The 19,436-nt window shown below is 39.0% G+C and overlaps 1 protein-coding gene across 4 annotated transcripts in view; it reads right to left on the reverse strand.

The window, feature by feature from the left end:
- APP (amyloid beta precursor protein) overlaps positions 1–19,436 on the reverse strand; it is a 232,371-nt gene that overhangs the window by 22,750 nt on the left and 190,185 nt on the right. For all 4 annotated transcript variants that reach the window (XM_083841460.1, XM_083841459.1, XM_083841458.1 and 1 more), the window contains one exon: positions 6,462–6,683. In XM_083841460.1, the coding sequence (XP_083697586.1) occupies positions 6,462–6,683 (222 nt within the window). The remainder of the gene's footprint in view (positions 1–6,461; positions 6,684–19,436) is intronic.

Below are 19,436 nucleotides of genomic sequence, written 5' to 3' on the forward strand. Positions count from 1 at the left end.
ATATTCTGATTTCTGCTTAAATTGAGAAACTACTGAGATCAAAGACTTTCTGTCTGAAGAGTGAAACTATATTCATTACGTGCAAACACTTTCCAATCATCTGATTAGAAGTGGCAGCAACATGATGAGCTCTTGCAGGTACGTCTTGATCAATGCTGACTTACAAACCTACTGAATCCTGACCCCTTTTTCTTTTCAATAGGGATTTTTTACAGCACTAGCTGTAAGGTATGAAAAAAAAAGGTACATTTTAAAATTACAATCAATACTTCATTCCAGTATGCTCTCATTTGTAGACGGCAAATATGTCTTCCAATTTTTGAAAGGGATACAAAGGAGAAACAACCATTTCTAGCCCAATTGTGTGTCACACACAGTGCTAAAACTCTTGTATTACCATACACAGACTTCACCAGCTGAAAGCTCAGGCTGATGGAGCTCACTGGCATTAGTAGAAAAAAAGGATGTGCAAAACTTAAAGTCACCTATTGCCTCGGCTAATCCCCCTTCCTTCTTCTATACTTTCTCTCCTCCTTTGCTCCAATACTTCTGCCTTTCTTATTTACCCTGTGCTGGAAGTGCCAGTGTCAAAAATAAATTAATTTTAGAAATAAATTATTATGTTGTAGCTTGGAATTCAGAAATTTTTAAATAAGGTATTCGTTTGATTTTCTGGATTCAGGCATGAACCTTCTAATCAGCAATAAGTGAGCCACAATAACACAGGAAACTTGGCAAGACCACAGTTTTCCATCAGGAAGAACTGATCATGGTGTTCTGCATTAGAAAACCATGCTAGCCCGATGACACTGCTGACTGAAGCAAGGGGACTGCCCATCTTCCTAGGAAGTCTGTGTCACTTTCTTTGTGTTACTATGGGCTTGACGAACAGAACCTACAGGCTTGTAAGTGGCACCCGTATCTGTTGTACCCAGGAGATGACTGCAACAACTCCTGCCTCTGGAAAAAGGCAGTAAACATTACGGTAGCTGCAGTCTAAAAGTGCATCTGCACATTCAACTTGTTTGCTGTTACAGAAGCGAAAAGTTTCCCCAGAGCTTGCTGGTCTGGTGCTGCACAGACAAGCCATCAAACCACTTTTCTTCACAGCAGTTCAGAGTGGCAGTAGCAGACCACATAACTGCTTTTCTCCCATAGTGCTGTACAAAAAACAATTTCCATCCTTAACTAAAGACTACAATTTTGAGTATTTTCCTCTTTAAGTCTTCTGCTAGGTTTTCCAATACTGCTGGCACCAACCCTTAGGTATGTCAGCAGCAATTTTCAATGGAAAAGCCTGAAGTGAAGAAACAACCAAGGACCAACATCACCTTTTGCCCTTTGCAAAGCCCTCCTCTGTCGTCCTCCCACCACTCCCCACTTCCTAGAAGGTTTTTATTTCCTTCTCACTTGGCACTTTGTAACCCTGTCACAGTCAGGAATTTGGCAGAGGATCATGCCAGTAGCTATGGAGAACTGAGAGAGCAGGTTGTAGGTAGCAGTAAAAAAAAGGGTAGCTGAAAGGAGAAAAGGACGAAGGAAGTTTCTGTTGAATGGTAGCATGGACCTGACCTCAGGGTAATGCAGGATTTCTGGTGTGAGGTGAAAGTATTACTAATAACAATGAGTAATTCTTGTCATCTGTGGTTTTGTTGGCAGCTTGCAGGGGAGAGGCAAACACCACCGGCACATTTCATAACTGACACAGACTTGCTCAGGGTCACAAGGCAGTTTTGGGGCAAAAACCAGGAACAAAAGCTCAGAGCCATGGGTATTCCAAAGCAGATGGTGACCCCGGGTGCCGAAGTGCAGCGTGCACCACGGATCATGATACAAAGACAGGTGATTTCTGGAGAGCACTGAGCTGCCAGCTTTTGAATATCTGTTTCATTTTAAGACCTGCTTGCCCTTGTCCCTGTATTGATGTATGTACCAGCAGCAGTTAACTCTGAAAATCTTGTCAGTGGATTTCCTCACGCCTTCCTTTCTGGAGCACGCTGCCTCACAACAGTTCATACAGAAGGGAGACGTTTAAACCTATAACAGCATTTATGAACAGTCAAAACTCCAAGATGTACTGTGTGTAAGTATAGAAACTGCATTCATTTTGATACTCCAGAATCATCACATTTCTCTTGAATGCACTTCCCTATGCATTTAAGTACAAGAATTAAGAATGAAAATGTTTTCCACACAGGCTCATGAAACTTCATTAGTAAATATCTGCTTTTTTAAAGATACGCTAACAATGCAGGCTTCTCACAATGTACACCTCTTATCTAATACATCTCAGGAGAGCAAGAGGGAATGTGACTGCTTTTTTTTTTTTTTCTTTCCAAAAATAAAAGAAAGGTGAATCAAAAATCTCAAAAGCTGGTTAAACCAACAGGCAAGAAGAGCTATGTGACACTCACCCAATCAAGAACAGTGTTGAATGCAATAACTGGCCAGATCATAAGGGTAACAGCACATTCTTGAAAATCTTACTTTAGAAAAAAAATACTTTGTCATTAAGGCTAACTCTATCTTCACAGTGAAGTAAAAAGAGTAAAACATTAAACCCAGCAGCTTGTTGACAAAATTAAGGGTCTTTTCCAACTTCAATGATTCTATGAAAATTCCCATGACCTTGTCAATGTCGCAGGCTTCACAGTTGTTGGCGTTTCCCCCCAAGTGTTGAAGGTGCATTTTTGTTGCCAAAATGCAACTTCCTCAATAGTCAAAAGTGAAACTTCCTGAAAGTTTGGTGATGCCTTCTATGGTGTCCTGTGAGTGTTTTTCATTAACCTAGACTGTATTACAACACGCTAGATGTGTTCAGCCATTGGAGCTGTGTAGTGCATTGCCTGCTGCCTTGGATACATTTCTGTGGACATTTACTGGGAAACTTATCCCAGCGAAACAAGAGAGAAAAAAATGTTTTCTGAAACTACTGAACTATGCTAGACTTTTAACTATTTTTTAACTTATTTATCTGAACAGGCCATTTTAGTATAAACCGTTTGCATAAAACTTATCCTTTTATCTAAATATGCAGTTTAGATAAGGAAAATTTCAAATGGAGTTATGAAACTTTAAGATTATATGGCAATTTATCAATCCAACATGTTACTAATATTTCTGGGTGAAACCTGGGATTAGGCCATGGAATAAAACAGTCATGGGAATCAATGACAAATTTAAGGCATTATTTGCAGTATTTTATCTTCATCACTTGTATGCAGGACACTGGACACCTTGAAAGTAAGACTTAATGGATGAATTTCCTTCCACTTTTTTCCACAGTCTCATTTTGATTTAGGCATGAACAGTTCATTAAAAACAGACCATACTGTTCTGACTGTGCTGGATGGGGCGGATCCCAGTTCCTAACCCGGCTTGTTCTTGGATCTGTTTTTTGCCTCTCAGACAGCAATGGCTCCATTAGAAAGTTTTGACAGTAATGCAAATTTGAAATGATTTACCTGGTGTGTCTGCCCTGGATTAAATAAACCTATTGCTATACAGCGTAAAAACTCTTCATCGTGAGGACTCTCATTCTATCTAGAAACCTATCTGCAAGTGCTGAGCTGTTAGGATGCTGGATTTGTGTTCATCAGTTTTAAAAAACTTGACTTCAGCTTTCAAACTAGACCAAAGCAGTATCAACAACTGAGGTAGCAACTTGTTTGCTATCTCAAAGTCCTCTAGTAGTCTACTATTTTGCAGATTTCACAGACACCAGGCCCTTCCCTTGGAACATGCTGTGGTTTGCTTGATGGTGCTGAGCCCCCTCAGCCCTCACCCAAGCAAACAGGCGCTGAGGCCCTCGTTTCTCTGACCTTTGCTCACATGCTCAGCATCTACCAGCAGCAAGAGATGCTGACCATCATTAAAACTGCACCATATAGCTGCTCTACAGTATCTGAGCTTTCTCTAGGACATGCTTTTTGAACTTACTTGACTTGTTCAATGCTGCATATAGTACAAAAACTTCCCGGCACAAGGGGAACTTACTGTATAAAAAACAGACTATGCAAAGAGACCCTAGGTGGAGAAGAAGAGGAGAAAATTATTTCAATTGTTATTTACTTCTTGCTACTTTCAAATTATAACAAAACAAATACCAATTTTGGGAAGCCATTTAAACAAAGCTTGGGATTGGGCCATGGCCGTGGAGGAAAACACATAGGAAAAATAGGAGGCTGTGAAATTCCCATTTGATACTATAGGCAAAGGTACAGAGAGGGCATCTAAAGAGAAAAAGAAGGTATTGTAGAAATTATGACATTAGCAACACGTATTATTTGACAGTGTGGTTTGGATAGATGACAGAGAAATCAAATGGGAAACAAGAAACACAGAGGTTTAAAGTCATCAAATGATTTCTATTTATTACTGTGCAGACTTAAACGTTAATAACGGCTGGACTAATGAAATTGTTTGCCTGCAGTAACTTCATGACAAAAACAATCCTGATATAAAAAAACAAACAAACAAAACCAATTTAAAGTCATGAGAGCTAAAAGATATTCCCACAGTAAATGTTAAGAAGTGCTGCAACAAATGATGTAATGCATTAAAATACACAGGGATTTGTAATTAAACAGTATGTTATTCAAGGCAGAAGAGTTTTTGTTTCTTATTTGCTGTCATACATTTTAAAAGGATAACCATGCTCAGAATACTTGCCTAGGGATTCAGTGTCACACTGAAGTATGTACCTTTCTTTATTAAATTCTGGGCTTAGTTTAGTTTCTGAAGGGAAAAAAGGCTTGTGTGATTAAACTGTCATATGTCTGAGTGCACCTGAACACCTAGTAACTTCTGAACTTAATGACTGAAATCGGTACATTTTGAAAGCTGGGTGGACAGATCTCGAAGCTCATTTTTTGCCCCTTAAGTTTCACGAAAGCAGGCAGTAGGCAAAGAAATAGATGCACTGTATACTGAAACTATGGGAAAAGCTGCAGTGAGAGCTGCACTGGAAAATTTCTGTAGGGGAGATGCCACCAGCTGGACCATGGTCTGCTCCTGGCAGCCAGCCTCAGCAACTGCGCTATAGCGAGTCACAGCTGACTCACCGGGAGACTGGAGTTCAGCCTGCCAGCCTGGTCAGCAGGTTGTGCTACTTGCCAGCACCTGACGCAATCCAGCCAGCTGCTCTCAACTGCTCAGCGCATCACTTGCCTGCAGCTGCCCTCCAGATAAGTCCAGAGTCCTTGTCACAAGCTACTTTCTTCTGGTTCTTGCTGCTGGCCAGTCCGTTTGAGTTTGGTCCTTCTCTCTCAGCTCTTTTCTTTGGCCCTACCTGCTGCGCTGACTTCCTGGTGGTCTGACTTTAGCTCCACTCCTGACCAGTCTCTTCTCTTCCCCTCATATTTGGTATGCTTCCATTTCACTTATTAGTCGACCTTTGCTCACATCCTAGCCCATGTCTTTAGCCTGGGGATTACCTGTTTTGATCATAAAACTGGTTCTGACTCCACTGATATAAGCTGGCACCAACACTGGACCTGACAAATCCACATCCACATCCCTTGTTTTGTCACCAAGCATGTAGCTGCCCACAGTCTCTCATGCATCATGTTGGAGTGAGACTAGGAGAAAAGCACTAACTGAGGGAGAACTGTGCAAGGTAGGTGCTCAAAACTTACCCTGAGAGCAGGTATAGCCTAAGCCAGTGGTTTCAAAAGATTGCATGGAAGACTTTAATGTCTGTGCATCACAGATACTTTTGATCCACAAAACACAGATCTGCATTAAAAAATGTTTCTGTAGCTCCAGCCTTTATGCAACTAGTGCTTTTGCAGCAACAAACCTTCACTATTGCTATTAGCTTAGCACTAATGAGTGTGGAGTTGAAATGGTAAGGGAAAACAAACACAAGAGGAGGAACTTGAATGACATGATCAGAGTTCCTTGAGTTCCTTATGTTTCTGATTAATTGGTTCTGGCACCTAAGTGAACTATCAATTCCAGATTACACATAAATTATTAAAATATTATGCAGCCACTTCAGTAGATTAGCCCATGAGCAACATAAAGTACTCCTCAGGAAAAAAGTCATCATTTGCATTGCTGAGTACACAGAAACATTTCTGCAGCACATTCCAGACAACCAAAACAACCAAAAACAACCCCCCAGCCTTTACTCATTCTATCATGTCTGACAACTTATGTCCCTTAGCTCATCCTCATGTATTTTATAAGACACTCACAATTTGCTGGACTGTATTTTGATCTGTTTTTAAAGAGAAGTAAGTTAAACTCTGAAATTTATTGCGTGTCTACATTGTCAGTTTAGCCAGGATTCTCTGTTCAATCAAAGAGACATGGCTGGCAGACCGGTTCTAAACTTAGAGTCAAGACCTCTCTCCTCCTTACATCAGAAAGATGCCAATTTTCAGTGAACAAAGTGAAAGAGGAATCACAAAACTCAATTCAGCATATTCTGTATTTTTTCCCAGTATTGCACATACCTTCATTTTCAGTATTGGCTGGAACAGAATCAACACCAAAGGGATGCCATGGCTGAAGGTCATCTAGACTGAACTCTCCATCCACTGGAAGAAGTTCAACTGTGGTCTTAGTTTCCGTCAATGAAGGCATGAGAGCATCGTTTCCATAGCTGATTCTAGGTTCGCTGATCATATTGGCCAGAACGTCATCAGAGTAGTTTTGCTCTTTCTGAAGCAATTCATCTGCAAGGAAATGAACACAGAAATTATTTGAAAGAGTCTGCATTTCTGAGTACCTATTTCCAGTGTAATGAGACTAGAAATTTACTGTCATGAGATTCTGCCTTCTTATGATATAGAAAAACATAAATGCTTGGGATCATCAAAACTCTGTGCTGAGCACTGAAACTAAGCACCTCTTTTAAACATCAACCAGAACTGTTCAATACTGTCTTCTACTCATATAACACCACAGATCACAGGGCTGTGCTTCCATTTCCTTCAGCTCAGCGTGTTCCTATAAGTTAACATGCCCACAGGAAGGAACATCTTTGTTAGTTCCACTTCCTCTTAAATGCTCACTTATCCAAAGCTCATCATTGCTCTTAAATCCTAAATCACCACAACACTTACTGTATTATATTGGGCTTACTCTAACACTGAATCTGTAAAAACATTTGCTCTTTTAACATATGTAACTTTACTAATACTGAACTGGTTCTTTTCTAATAATCTTAAATTGTAAAAAGCATCTATAGGCAAATTGTTTTACAAGCTACCAGGATCTAAAACTGTGCAATATTATCTAGTGGTTTTTTTTGTTTTTGTTTTTTTTTTTGACTACAGCAAGGTGAGAACAATGAAAGCACTTTCCAGTTCCATCAGCTGTACAGGACAGACTATCCAACTCAGTGTTAAAAATAAGCTTGGAGGTTGTGTGTGCTTGATTATTCCAACTCCATTCTCACATCAAAGCTAGTCCATTCTTGATCTTCCCCTTTGTTGTCTTTTTCTTTTTTTTTTTCCCCTGTAGGGGCAATGCATTACTTGGATGCACTTCGAAGGAACTTGGTGCACAAGACCACATTCAAGTAAGCAAGCAATTGCTATGAAGAAGATAACAAGTAATTGCTAATAATGCGTTAATGTAATTAGTACGCAGGTGTTAAAGTGCTAAATAGTTCTGAATCAAGGACTGTAAAGGTTACACTACTAGAGTGCAAGTGCTCGCACACATGTACACACATGACAGCTGACAATATAAAAGCTTTTCTTAAGACTGTCTTCTCTTTTCCCTTCATTAATGACCAACTCACTGTCACTGCTTCATATCCATATCTGAAATCTGTAGCAATTCAGGGACAGGAATCACCACTTCACTTCTAGACCCTTTTTGTCACTCTGTAGGGGCCCTCTCATTTCCCAGTGAGAAATTGCATCTACATTTCTAAGCACGCCGGAGCTTTATATGAGCCCTCAGTGAAATCTTCTGAATTTTACTTGCCTCTCAAGCTTATACCACAGCGTACCACCATACTGCACCTATGCAGTAGCCCTCAGTAAGAATCCCCACCAACTCAAGAGCATGAGAGCTGGCACTGCTTCACTGCCTTTATCCATGATGATATATGAGGGCTCTGCTCTGCAACGTCTCTTAAAGACCATCTCTTAGTCAGACAGTTGATGCAGTTCTCTGCCACACTTTTTTAGTACACCAAAGTCAGAACATCAAAACTAAACAAAAGTTGTAACGCGAGCCCTGGGGCCAGGATAGGTCTTAAATCTTGTAAACCGATGCCTTAAAACCTATTTTCATGTTTAAGCAGTAATTGCGTTAGTAGACAGTAAGCCAACGTTACTGCTAATGTGTACAGAAAATTCAATTCTGTCATTGAATTTGTTCATTAGAATGACTTAGTAGGACAGTACAGAAAGCCTGCAGAACACTGAATTGTTTTTCCCTTCATGTTCACTTTATTGAAAACAATATTATTTTATAAGATACATAATAAATCTTCAGCTCAGAAGGCAAGTTGAATTTTTTTTCTCCCCACTGCATTTACACTAATCCTTTATCAAATTAAAGCGTCTCCTTGTATCAGAGGAGACACAGCCAAAGCAACTCAATACTGTGAGCAGACACTGTACCACATGATGGATGTTAATTTTTATTAGTTATGGAAGAGGAGACGTTACAAAAAAGAGGAGCTGGGTGTTAGCAGCCTGAGTGAGAAGCTTGATTTCCCAGCGCTGTGCAGGGAGTCACGGGCAATACCCGCTGAGCACATTATGATACCAGGTTATGATGGACCATAGAAAAGTGAGTAGCATCGAGTGTCTTAGCACCTGAAAGCCTTTCAGACATCAGGCTGCAATTCATCCCATTCCCACTGTCCTCCCTGTCCCTAGGGGATTGTGCAGGGCAGCTGCAGAGGCTGCAGCCCATGCAGCAGTGGCACAGAGCAGCGCTGGGGGTGCTGTGCCCAAGGCACCCCTTTTTTCCAGGCGGTGCTGATCCTCCATGACTCCCTGTGCCACAGCAACTGTCTGCCTGTCCTGCCTGCTCCTTCCTGCTGACGCATGCTGTGTTACCTGTAGACAGCTCCTGCCCTTAGGAAAGGACAGACGGTATGGGGAGGGGAAGGAGCAGAGGGAGCAGGACCTACCTGCCCTCTGCGAGGGAGGCACCGTGCTCAAGGGGGAGGCATAGCTGGGCATAGCTGGGCCCACCAGGCTAATGGAGAGGGGCACCTGACTCGCATCATGATCCCGTGGCTACAGGCTGGGAGGGATGAGTACATAAAATCTCTCAGTGTTGCCCAAATGGGAGAAAGTCGGCACCGGTGCCTGCAGGCTCCATTGTTCCCCACTCAGCTGCAGCACACAACGCAGACACGAAGTGACCCTCACAATAGCTCAAGTGAGGCGGGCAGATATTACAATAAGCAGATTATGATTGCATTCATTTTTACAAGCAGGGAAACAATGGCCAAAATGAATCAGCCCATCTGACACAATGAATCAGGCACTGAACTATAGTGAGAAATGAGAAGTTCCTGGCTTAGGAACTGTGCTCAAGTCCATCAGACCAAGGCATCTGTGTCTGCATTGAGTAAATGATTTGCAAACAATTGTTTCAATTTCTGAGCTGCTAAAAAAAGTTTGCCCTAGGATTTCCAGTTATCGACACTAGCTGGCAAATTCCAAGATCAATTTTTTCAGTGTTGATTTTGTTCAGAGTATTGATGTCTAGTTGAATCATCAGCTACGCTAATGGAAAGCCATACAGCCTCACTGTTACCCATCAATAAAGCATTCCCTCCCTTTCTCACAGTTGCCAATTCAATTTCCCCACCCTGCAAAAGACAATTCCCTAAATAAGCAGGGAGTACAGATGCAGCTGGAGGCTAGGATGTGCATTCAAGACTGTTCCAGGGTTTTTCTTTGTGTGGTGAATGTCTTCATTATTAGGTGCTGAAAATACACAGATTCTAGGCTGCTTTTCAAAATTTCATCTCTCCTCAAACCAACAGGACAAAAACCCCCATGACAACCTTCCTGTAATAGACTTGTTGTTGCTCAGCCCATTATCTCCTTGTAACACTGTGTTAAGTCCTGCCAGAGAAGAATAAGGAGGATGTTGAAACTTTTTTTGTTTTGTTTTGAGAGCCTGTGCTCAAAAGTGATCATGACTTCAGGAAAAAACCACCCTCAGCTCGAACCTCAAATCTCCCAGTAGCTCTGGATTTGGTGTGAGGGTGCACCACTGCTCTACCAACATGAATCCTGGGACGTGCAGAAAGTCCCCTTCAGACACTCAAACCACTCTTTCTCAGGATGAAAGAGAGCCTCAGTTCTGCTACTTTAGTGAAACACTTCTCAGACCTACCATCATCTCTGAGGAAGTTTCGCTCATTCTTTGGTTCACTGCAGGCATTTCCCCATGGGTTATTATCACTAAACAGCAGCATTGAGAAAAATTAAAGTGAAATATCTTTGGGGAACTAGATACAAGGGTAATACCACTACAACCTCCTTTCAAGACCACTCTTATCCTGTTCTCTGGCAAAGAGAAACAGAGTGGAAACCAAAGAAGGAGCAGAAGAAAATAAAATTTGTTACAAAAGCTTCTGGTGGATGTTGACTTGTTTGAAAGCAGCTCATTTGCAATGACCCTAGACCATACTTCTACTAAATAGGCTTTGCTAAGTGCACCGCAATAGCAAAGACCATGTCAAATCCTAAAAGAGGTGACCAAGTCTTACAGCAGTAAAAAAAAACATGTTATTTTGTCACTGTAAGTTTGTCTACTTTTTATTGGTGTATAACACTGTTTATAATGTTGGACTCTTTCATACTTAACCCAGCCCTATGGCATAGCTACAATGAGAGGAAGTTTAATGCAAATCATCTTTATTTGCTACTCTGGAACATAAACAACTCATTAATTATCTTTCAAATCATGATTTAGTTCATAGTTAATTATTTAAAATTTCCAAAAGTAGTTATAGCATTTCTTTGCTATGTTTTCTTTTGATGGAGGGTATCTACCAGACAAAAAGCTCTGCTTTCACTATCATGTGCAAGACTCTTGAATTTGCTTTAAAAGCAACTTGAAAATTGGCAGTTACAATTTTGTTAGTTCTATAAATCAATTTAAGGTCTTAAACCAGTTTAAAAAAGAAATGCACTCAAAACACCTCTTCTAAATACAAATTAAGACACCATCAAATTACATGCCATAGTTTCACCCCAAGGCCAAAATTCCCTTTTAAAACCACATCTACGTGACAGAATGCATATTGATTCAGCAAACAGGTTTGGGAACCAATTCAAATAAACTGGTACAAGAGCAGAGTCTTATTGCCTTGTAATCATCATCTTATCAGTCACCATTGAGTCTGAATTGAACATGTGGTTTTCCCAAAATTACAGTTGCTTTTGAGCATGTGCTTTCAAAATGACAAATTAAAAAGTGTCAGAAACTTCCTTATTTTTCTCGATGGCAGAAATTATGTGCCTGAGTCATAGTGATTGCTTCATTTGCATATGCATGCATATTATCTTACACTACCTTTAAGAAAGTTTATATCATGCAAATGTTTTATGTCACAATTAGGATTACTAAGAACAATTACACAATCATTTATAATAAGGCACGTGATAAGATGTAACATGGTTAGATGCAGCTTTCAGTTCTGTACCTACTTCATGGGCTGATTCAATATGTCACAGTTCATAATCTTCAACACAGGCATGTGCCCAAAGGAGTTGCACAGATGTAATGTAGTCAGGTTTTAACTAAATTTGAATGTCTGCATCTTGTCAGCTGTATGAATCAAAACCCCCCAAACTGGTAAGTATGAAAACAAGACCTCCTTAAGGGCTTTGCCTTGGTGAATACTTAAAACAAAATAAAATATTATTTACCTGAATACCTGCATTTATATTAGAGCTCCTATATAAACTGACAATACATAGTTCTAACCAATAGTTATGCAGGTAGCATTGCCACAAACTTAATGCAAATGAACAGATGTATTTCACATTCAGAAAGCAAATCTAATTCTCCATAAGTCACCTCTACTGAGACACACTCTAAATAAGGGTTTATGTAAGCAGCTCCAAAATGTAAAGTGAGAATGTGAGCACAAATAGGGATTTGAGAGGTAACTTTTTTGGTCCAATGTGCAGTCTGTACCTGCAGTGAATGCAAATTCTACAAAGTTAGAAAGGTATGCGAGTCACTTGTATATCCTGTGGGGTACTAACTTATTGCATCAAGTAGGATTTTCTCCTCTGAGGCGAAAGGAAAGAATATGTCAGGAAATATAGTGGACATTTCCTCCAGCCCGTGCTCAAGTTAGAGGAAATTTCAAGCGCATGCTTAAATTTAATCACACTGAAGTCTGCACCTAACCAGAAAGAGCTAAGCTCCACTGAATTCCTAGCATTTAATTACTCTAAGGTGCCTTGCTGAATCAAGTATCATAAGATTATAATGCAACATACTACTAGATGTCATAATTATGACATTATCAAGTTGCAAAACACAATTATGTGGTGTTCAGTGTTGAACTAATGCATTTTAATAGTACAAGTCAAATATAATTTAGAGAGCAACGCTGCCAAGAACTTTATGGAAAGTGACCTGCCTATACCTTGAAGGTGTGAGTGGCTTTTTTACCTGTATGCTTTGAAGACGATGATAGAAGAAAAATGTGCTAGATCAGTCCTGCGAAGTACTGTAAATGAACCCAACCTACAATGTTCAGATCTATATTGACAAAGAAATGCGATCACCCCATCAGATTTAATCTTCTTCTGTTCTGCTGGCTAGGCTAGCCTGTGAAATTACACCACAGGTCTTCTTATCTGGAAACTTTTATAGTGCAACACATCTCTATTAGGGTGAAACTGAGACTGAAAGAGCAAGAACCATGGAAAACAGTATTTCATAGTTCTTACCTTCTGTCCTTTAGAGACACTAAGGCAAAAGTAACAGGCAGCAGTATTTTTCAGACTTCAAAAATGTCTTAAGTGTAGGAAAATCTTTCAGTAAGTTAAAAAGCCTTTTCAAGTTCTCAGAAAAGAAACATTTTAAAGTATCATGAAACAGCAGACTTAAGAAATTTTTCCTAGAAACAAGTTAAAAAAAGAACCATTCCATAGCCTTTAAAAACACTCCATTGTCTAAGAACTGAACTTTAAAGGAAATACACCTCTGAACTTGAGAATGACTAGTATTTAGAACCATATTGAAAAGAATGTCTGTAACATAAAAATAATGCTTCTAAGATATATATATAAAAATCACAACTTAATCACTTTCATTTTTTCAATTTTTTGCTGCTTGTGCTCTTTCAGCATATATGGACTTCAATGCTTCCCAAATCACATAAGGAAAGCAACCTAAATAAGTCTCCTCCTGTAAACAGGTACATGTAATAATGTTCCAGTTAGATTTGATTTGCAGACTGTATTTGACTTAAATCATTAAAAAAAAAAAAGATGTTTAACTTAGATACAGATTAATTGTCCTGTGGGCAGATCACGTTATAACAAATTTTCTGGTAGTAAGCAGCGTTCAAAGCATGAGAAAGCTTGGAAAATCCAATTCAGCAAAACACTTACAAGCTTGCTTTATTACCTTGTAATGATTAATTTCTATAAGAACTAGTTTTTTCATTAGAGAAGGACCTCAATGCAAATTTAGTTTTGTAAGTGGCTGTGTGATTTCAGGGAGGTTTGAGGAGAGTTTCATAAGGTACATGAGAATTTTCACACCACTACCTCAAGGAAGTACCAGAATCATCCATCTTCCATTTTTTTCCAGAGCCTGCCATAAACCTCTTGAAATTTTGCCTTCTTCTGTAAGAAGGCCGGTATGGCATTCTTTACCTTCAGTGAAAGAATACTGTAATTACTATAAACCATTCGCTACATAACAGCTAAATAAATTAACTATTAGCTGAAATTAAATATTGATATACGGCTAGAGGTAGCTACATATTTCTAATTTTTTTAAATATTTAATAGCCATTCATCTAACTCATGACTGCATTTCCCCTTTAGTTAAAAGCAGAGTATTAAAGTTTGTGGGATAGAATAACAACAGAAGCTTGCATTATCTCTGAAAAAAAAGTACTTAAATAGAAATGAAAGACAATGTTCCTCCCTTTCATGACTTCAAGCCTTTTTGTCCAGTTCTTTTGTCTCCTTCCCTCCTGCTCACATCCTCCTCATTAAACTTGGTTAAATTAATAATCTTGTCTAAGAAATATAATTTACCATTCACAGCCTCAAAAGCTCAGGATTAAAAATGCAGAAAACCCCTACTTCAATATCACAGCACTCCTTTCCATAATAAATTTGAATAGAACATATTTTTTTGTAAACAGAGCCCAATGTTTTAAACACAGAGTTCTAGTATGTGAAACGTTTCTCTCTGGGTAAGATGATGGAAACCTAACATCAATTTAGACAAAACAGTACTAAAAAATACCTGGGGAAAAAAGTGAATTGACACTCTGTCCCATGATCACGAACATATATTGCATATCGTCATTCTGATCCACATACGGCACTCTGTTAAAAACTCCCAGTTAAATTTGACTCCATAATTGGGTCAAATTCGAAATGAATTGCTTCAAAATAGGCAGATGAGTCAGCATTCAATACTCCACCCAAGTACACGTAATTACTTAAGTTAAAAGGCTTATAAGTGAAACTGCCCTAAAAAAGCAATTATATGAAAAACAGTTAAAGAATTTTATTGTCATATTTTCATATAAAAATAATTTACTTGATTTATTTGTAAGGTATTTAATTATATCAGCCTTATTTGCTGATAAAGATGATGAGATTATTTGCCACCCTTATAACACATAGTAAAACTCAAAACTAGGGTACAACCTAAAACTCTTTCTAACACCTGGAAGAAGTCAGTTACCCATTATTTTCTGTAAATACTTCTACACGTCAGAGTACAAATCCCACATAATTTTTTGATTTGTACCGAGCTCTTCAGGCATCTTGGAAACCATTAAATAATACATAAAAAATATAAATCCTGATATTTTCAAGCTTTTAACAAGCTTTTAATTTGTTGTACCTGATTCCCTTGGTCATAAGAGAGCATCGTAGATTTGACTCACTTGTAGTAATCTAAATCAGAATTCACCTAAGCTGAACTGTACAGCATCTGCTTCAGGCAAAATATATTTTGCCTATTTATTAACTCCAGTTTTAGCCCTTGATGGGCTAAATTTAACTTGGGTTGTCTGAGTATTCTAAAGAAACCTGTTCATTAAACAGAGCAAATATATACATTAAGTGGGGTACGGCCTATTCTGACAGCTTTTTACAGCATTTTTCATATCCACAATCCAATAGCAGGAAGCAGAGAAGCGAGAGGACTGTAGCCCCACCTAGCAAGAACTATTGAGGAAAACACATTTTTCAATTAAATTAGGCATATGAGAATCGCACAGCAGGAGAAAGCTGTGCTGATGAAAAATTGCTTCATTTGTAATCCCATGTGCATGGGAACTGAACTGTTAGGAGATTACTGCCACGTTTCCATCAATCCAGACGTTCTGCAAAGTCACATATCCTCAGCAATTCTTTTCTCTCTCTATCCCAGTAATGAGAACTTGCCTGGCAAGAATACATCACATACTCTTGACCATAAGAAGTACCTGTGAATTGTCACTGAGCACAACTAAAGAGGAAGTCATGCTCAAACAGAGCAAAACTGAGCACATCATCGCCATTAGAGGCATATTTAGCCCTGCCCCTCAAGATGCCTGCCTATGGTTATGCATTTCAGACTTCAGTGTTGAAATTCCTCTGGATAACAATTCCCAAGACTTACTTTGCAACAGCAACTGACCCCTTAGAAGTATAAACAGAATGTCAAATACATACAGTTTTTGCAAACAGTGTAACTGGTTCTCGGTGGATACCTGCAATCTGCTAGCACTAAAGAATTAAGATGATTAATTCACTTCTACAACCTAACACTGCTTATTAGGATTCTGATCTTAGGCGGAATTAACACAGAATGACACAACTGTTTTTCCAAACCAAGTAATTAGGAAAAGAAAATCTGTCATGCAACAGCATGAAGCTCTTGTTGGAGTGATTGTGCTCCTTCAATTTTGGGCTGCTTCAGCACTCATGGACACGAACATCAGTAACTATTTAAGATGACAGGAAGAGGAGTTTGGCTGAGCTGATTTGGTCTCCATTAATTGACAAAGGTTGGGACAGATGAGTGCAGCAGACCTTTCATCACTCCAAAACCTTTTTGGATCAATCGTGGACCCTCTATATTATGCATTTCGAATATAACTTTTGCCTTTTATAGTCACACATATCCATGAATTAAATTGCCCATATATTTTAGCCAATAAATCAAGAATCTGTTTCAATAACTAAGCATACTGACGTTTCCATGAGTGGGCAGAGTTTCAGCAAGCTAGTGCCTCTCCAGCTGAATGGAAGCTATACATTCGCAAAGTCAGGTTCTTCCGAGCTAACCTTCTCTCAGATCATATTTGCAAGCTGGACAACTTCAAGATTTTTTCAGACTTGTTACCCATCTAATGAATGAATGACATTTTAAATTTTGCACATGATGACCTAATTTATTAATTCCTTGAAGTATAATGGCAGAAGCAATTATAAAAATATTAAATTAAAAAAAATATTTCAGGCTAGGGTAACAGAAAGGATGCAGAATAGAGACTTCAAGAAAGATCTACCAATACAGGAGAAAGTGCTGTAGCCTTTGGATCCTGAAGAAAATCAAAACAACTTCCCCTGCTAAAGGATGAATTATTTAGAATGGAAAGATTTAATTATCCAGTGGAATAGCAGGCACCCTGTGGTGCCACTCCCACAACATTTAAAAATTACTTTGGTCATAAGCTGCAAGTCAGTAATTATTATCAGAAGTTCCTCTTTTCCAATTCTAACACCTGGATCACTAGGCCAACTTTCTGAAATGTGCATCTGAAATGGAACAGTGTTTTTCAAACACGGAAAAATATTCTCTTAATAAACTTTTGTGAGACCTTCCTATTCCCATCAATTTTCTGAAAAGCAGATTAAAAATAAGATATCCTATATCTTTCCCTGATGACAAAACCACCCCAATCCAAAGCCTTGTGAAGCCATTAATCTCTTTCACTGTATCTGCAGACCTGGAGAAAGCTGGTTCCTTTACTGCCTGTAGTCATTTTCACAATATTTGTGAGATTAAAAGAAGGCTTGTGCACACAAAATCAGGATTCACATCTTTCCCAAAGAACATTAGTGCTCATGACCAGATACAATAGACCATTTAGCTACAAAAGATGGGGAGGATATAGTATGCTACTAATGAAAGCATTTGAGAACATCAATGTCAGTGAAGTGCATTTATATCTATTTTAATCATCTTATATTCTCTGCCTAATTTTCTATGACAGTTACATAAGCTGGACAGAAAATAAGAGACGCTTAGAAGAGGAAAATGTTGGATCTGTTTCCTGGATTTTTTTCCTTTTCTCCGAAGCTGCAGCAAAAGACATATTTTACTAGCTGATAGAGCTGAGTCTCCAACCTGGAGTAGTAACCGAGGCTCATCAGATCTTCCAAGCTGCTGAACAGTGTGCAGAACTTACAAAGTCTCAGCATGATACAACTGTTGGTGCTGCTGGCAACTACCTTGCCTATTAAAATGCAACATAGTAAAGGAAGACATTGGTTGATTCCCCTCATAAACAGAATGCATCACCTTGCTCCAACAAACAGCTCAATGGTATCTTATCGTCATATTTAAATCATTAGAAAAATACTTTAGACAGCGAACAAGGTGGCAAAACCGGCTTAGTAAATACCATGAGCTTATGATGTTCCAGAAAACAAGCTAGCCAAATTCATCGCTAAAACCAATGTCCTTGGGTGGAAGAGGTCTTAACTGCTTATCAAGTAGTCCAGCTGGTCCGTATCATGTCAGTATTTAAGCATACAAAAACACCCTAAATGATGTGTAAAGCTTAACCTAGAATTCATTTGCTTTTGTGGAAGAGCTCCATGCTGTCTTTAGTCCATGACCCAGCAATATATTTTTTTTGCTAGAGTTCTAACAAATCATCTATTCAATGGAATGCTACAGGGCTTCAAGGAAGATTAAAAGTAAATAATCACTGCACAGAAAATTCAAATTTTTCATTGGAAAGCTACAGCTACCAGATATGCACAGACATGTCAAATCAACTACAGGGAGAGTACAATTACAGCACAGGCATAGTAAGTGCTGGAAGTCACTCCAGGGTACCTGTGCAAAACCACATTCTTTGAAGGCTGTATTCAACTGCTTGTTCCAGTCACATTATCCCCTTGGTCAAAGGCAGCAGAGCAGAACTGGAGGAACAGAAAGCCAATATGATACAGCCCAGATGCACTAAAAGAGTAATCTGAAAACTAGGTGGGATTTACAGTACCATTAGGTTAAGACCTGCACATAATTGTGCTACTTCCAGAAGATCTGTTTTGATTTTACTGAGAAATTTCTCTATGGTGTAGGAATGCCCATCCAATCTGAATAGAAGAATTGCTTCCAGGGAAAAAACATGCCAGTTTTAAGGAGATGAGTGTGGAACCATAACACAATTTGGCAAAGATGACATTTCCTTGCATCCAAAATCAGAGACACTCCTTCTTAAGAACTAGCCAAGTGCCTAGGGCAATTTAGAAACTACAATTCCAGATGACAAATGTGACCTCCAGAATGGCAGAAAGTATAAAACTTAACAGGAATTGTCCAACATTCCTCAATTACAGATTTTATAACTACTGCAGCTGCATATTGGATTTGTGGATGTTTATTTTTTCCTGGGTAAAAAGTTCAACTCCATTTGACTCCTTTGAGAAGACAAGAAGAAATACTAACTGGAAAGTATGGATAATTAAAACCAGACAGGAATTGCTTCAGAAAAACAATTCTACCTCTCTAGATTCCCAGTCCTCAGAATGCTGCTCTGCCTCTTCATCTAATTGTAGACAGTGACTCTATTTAACAACCAAGTTGACCTCTTCAGTGCCTATCCCAAGAAAACTCAGAAACCATGCTTACTGTAGCAAGTATTGAAGTGGAACAAGCCAGTAAATAAAGATGACTGAGACAATCCTTACCAAATGTCAGCTAAAATACTACTGCAGACAGACCTGGAAGGTTTAAATTGACTGAATTAAGGTTTGTCAACTGGTACAAAACCCCAGCTGTCCTTAGGATGAGCACCAGTGATGACAATTCATCCTTTATGCTGATTCACTAAACTTGGCCTGTTCCAGTACGGAAAAATCCTAGAGTGCTTATTCATTTACCACCCATGTTTCAGCATCGCTGTTTTCCTTCAACAACAAAAAAGTAAGACTTTGTAACCATCCCGATACGTGACATGAATTGCACTAAACAACTATTCCCAGTACTTACATTTTTAGATT

Source organism: Anser anser (assembly GCF_964211835.1).
Source record: "Anser anser genome assembly, chromosome: 1".
NCBI lineage: Eukaryota > Metazoa > Chordata > Aves > Anseriformes > Anatidae > Anser > Anser anser.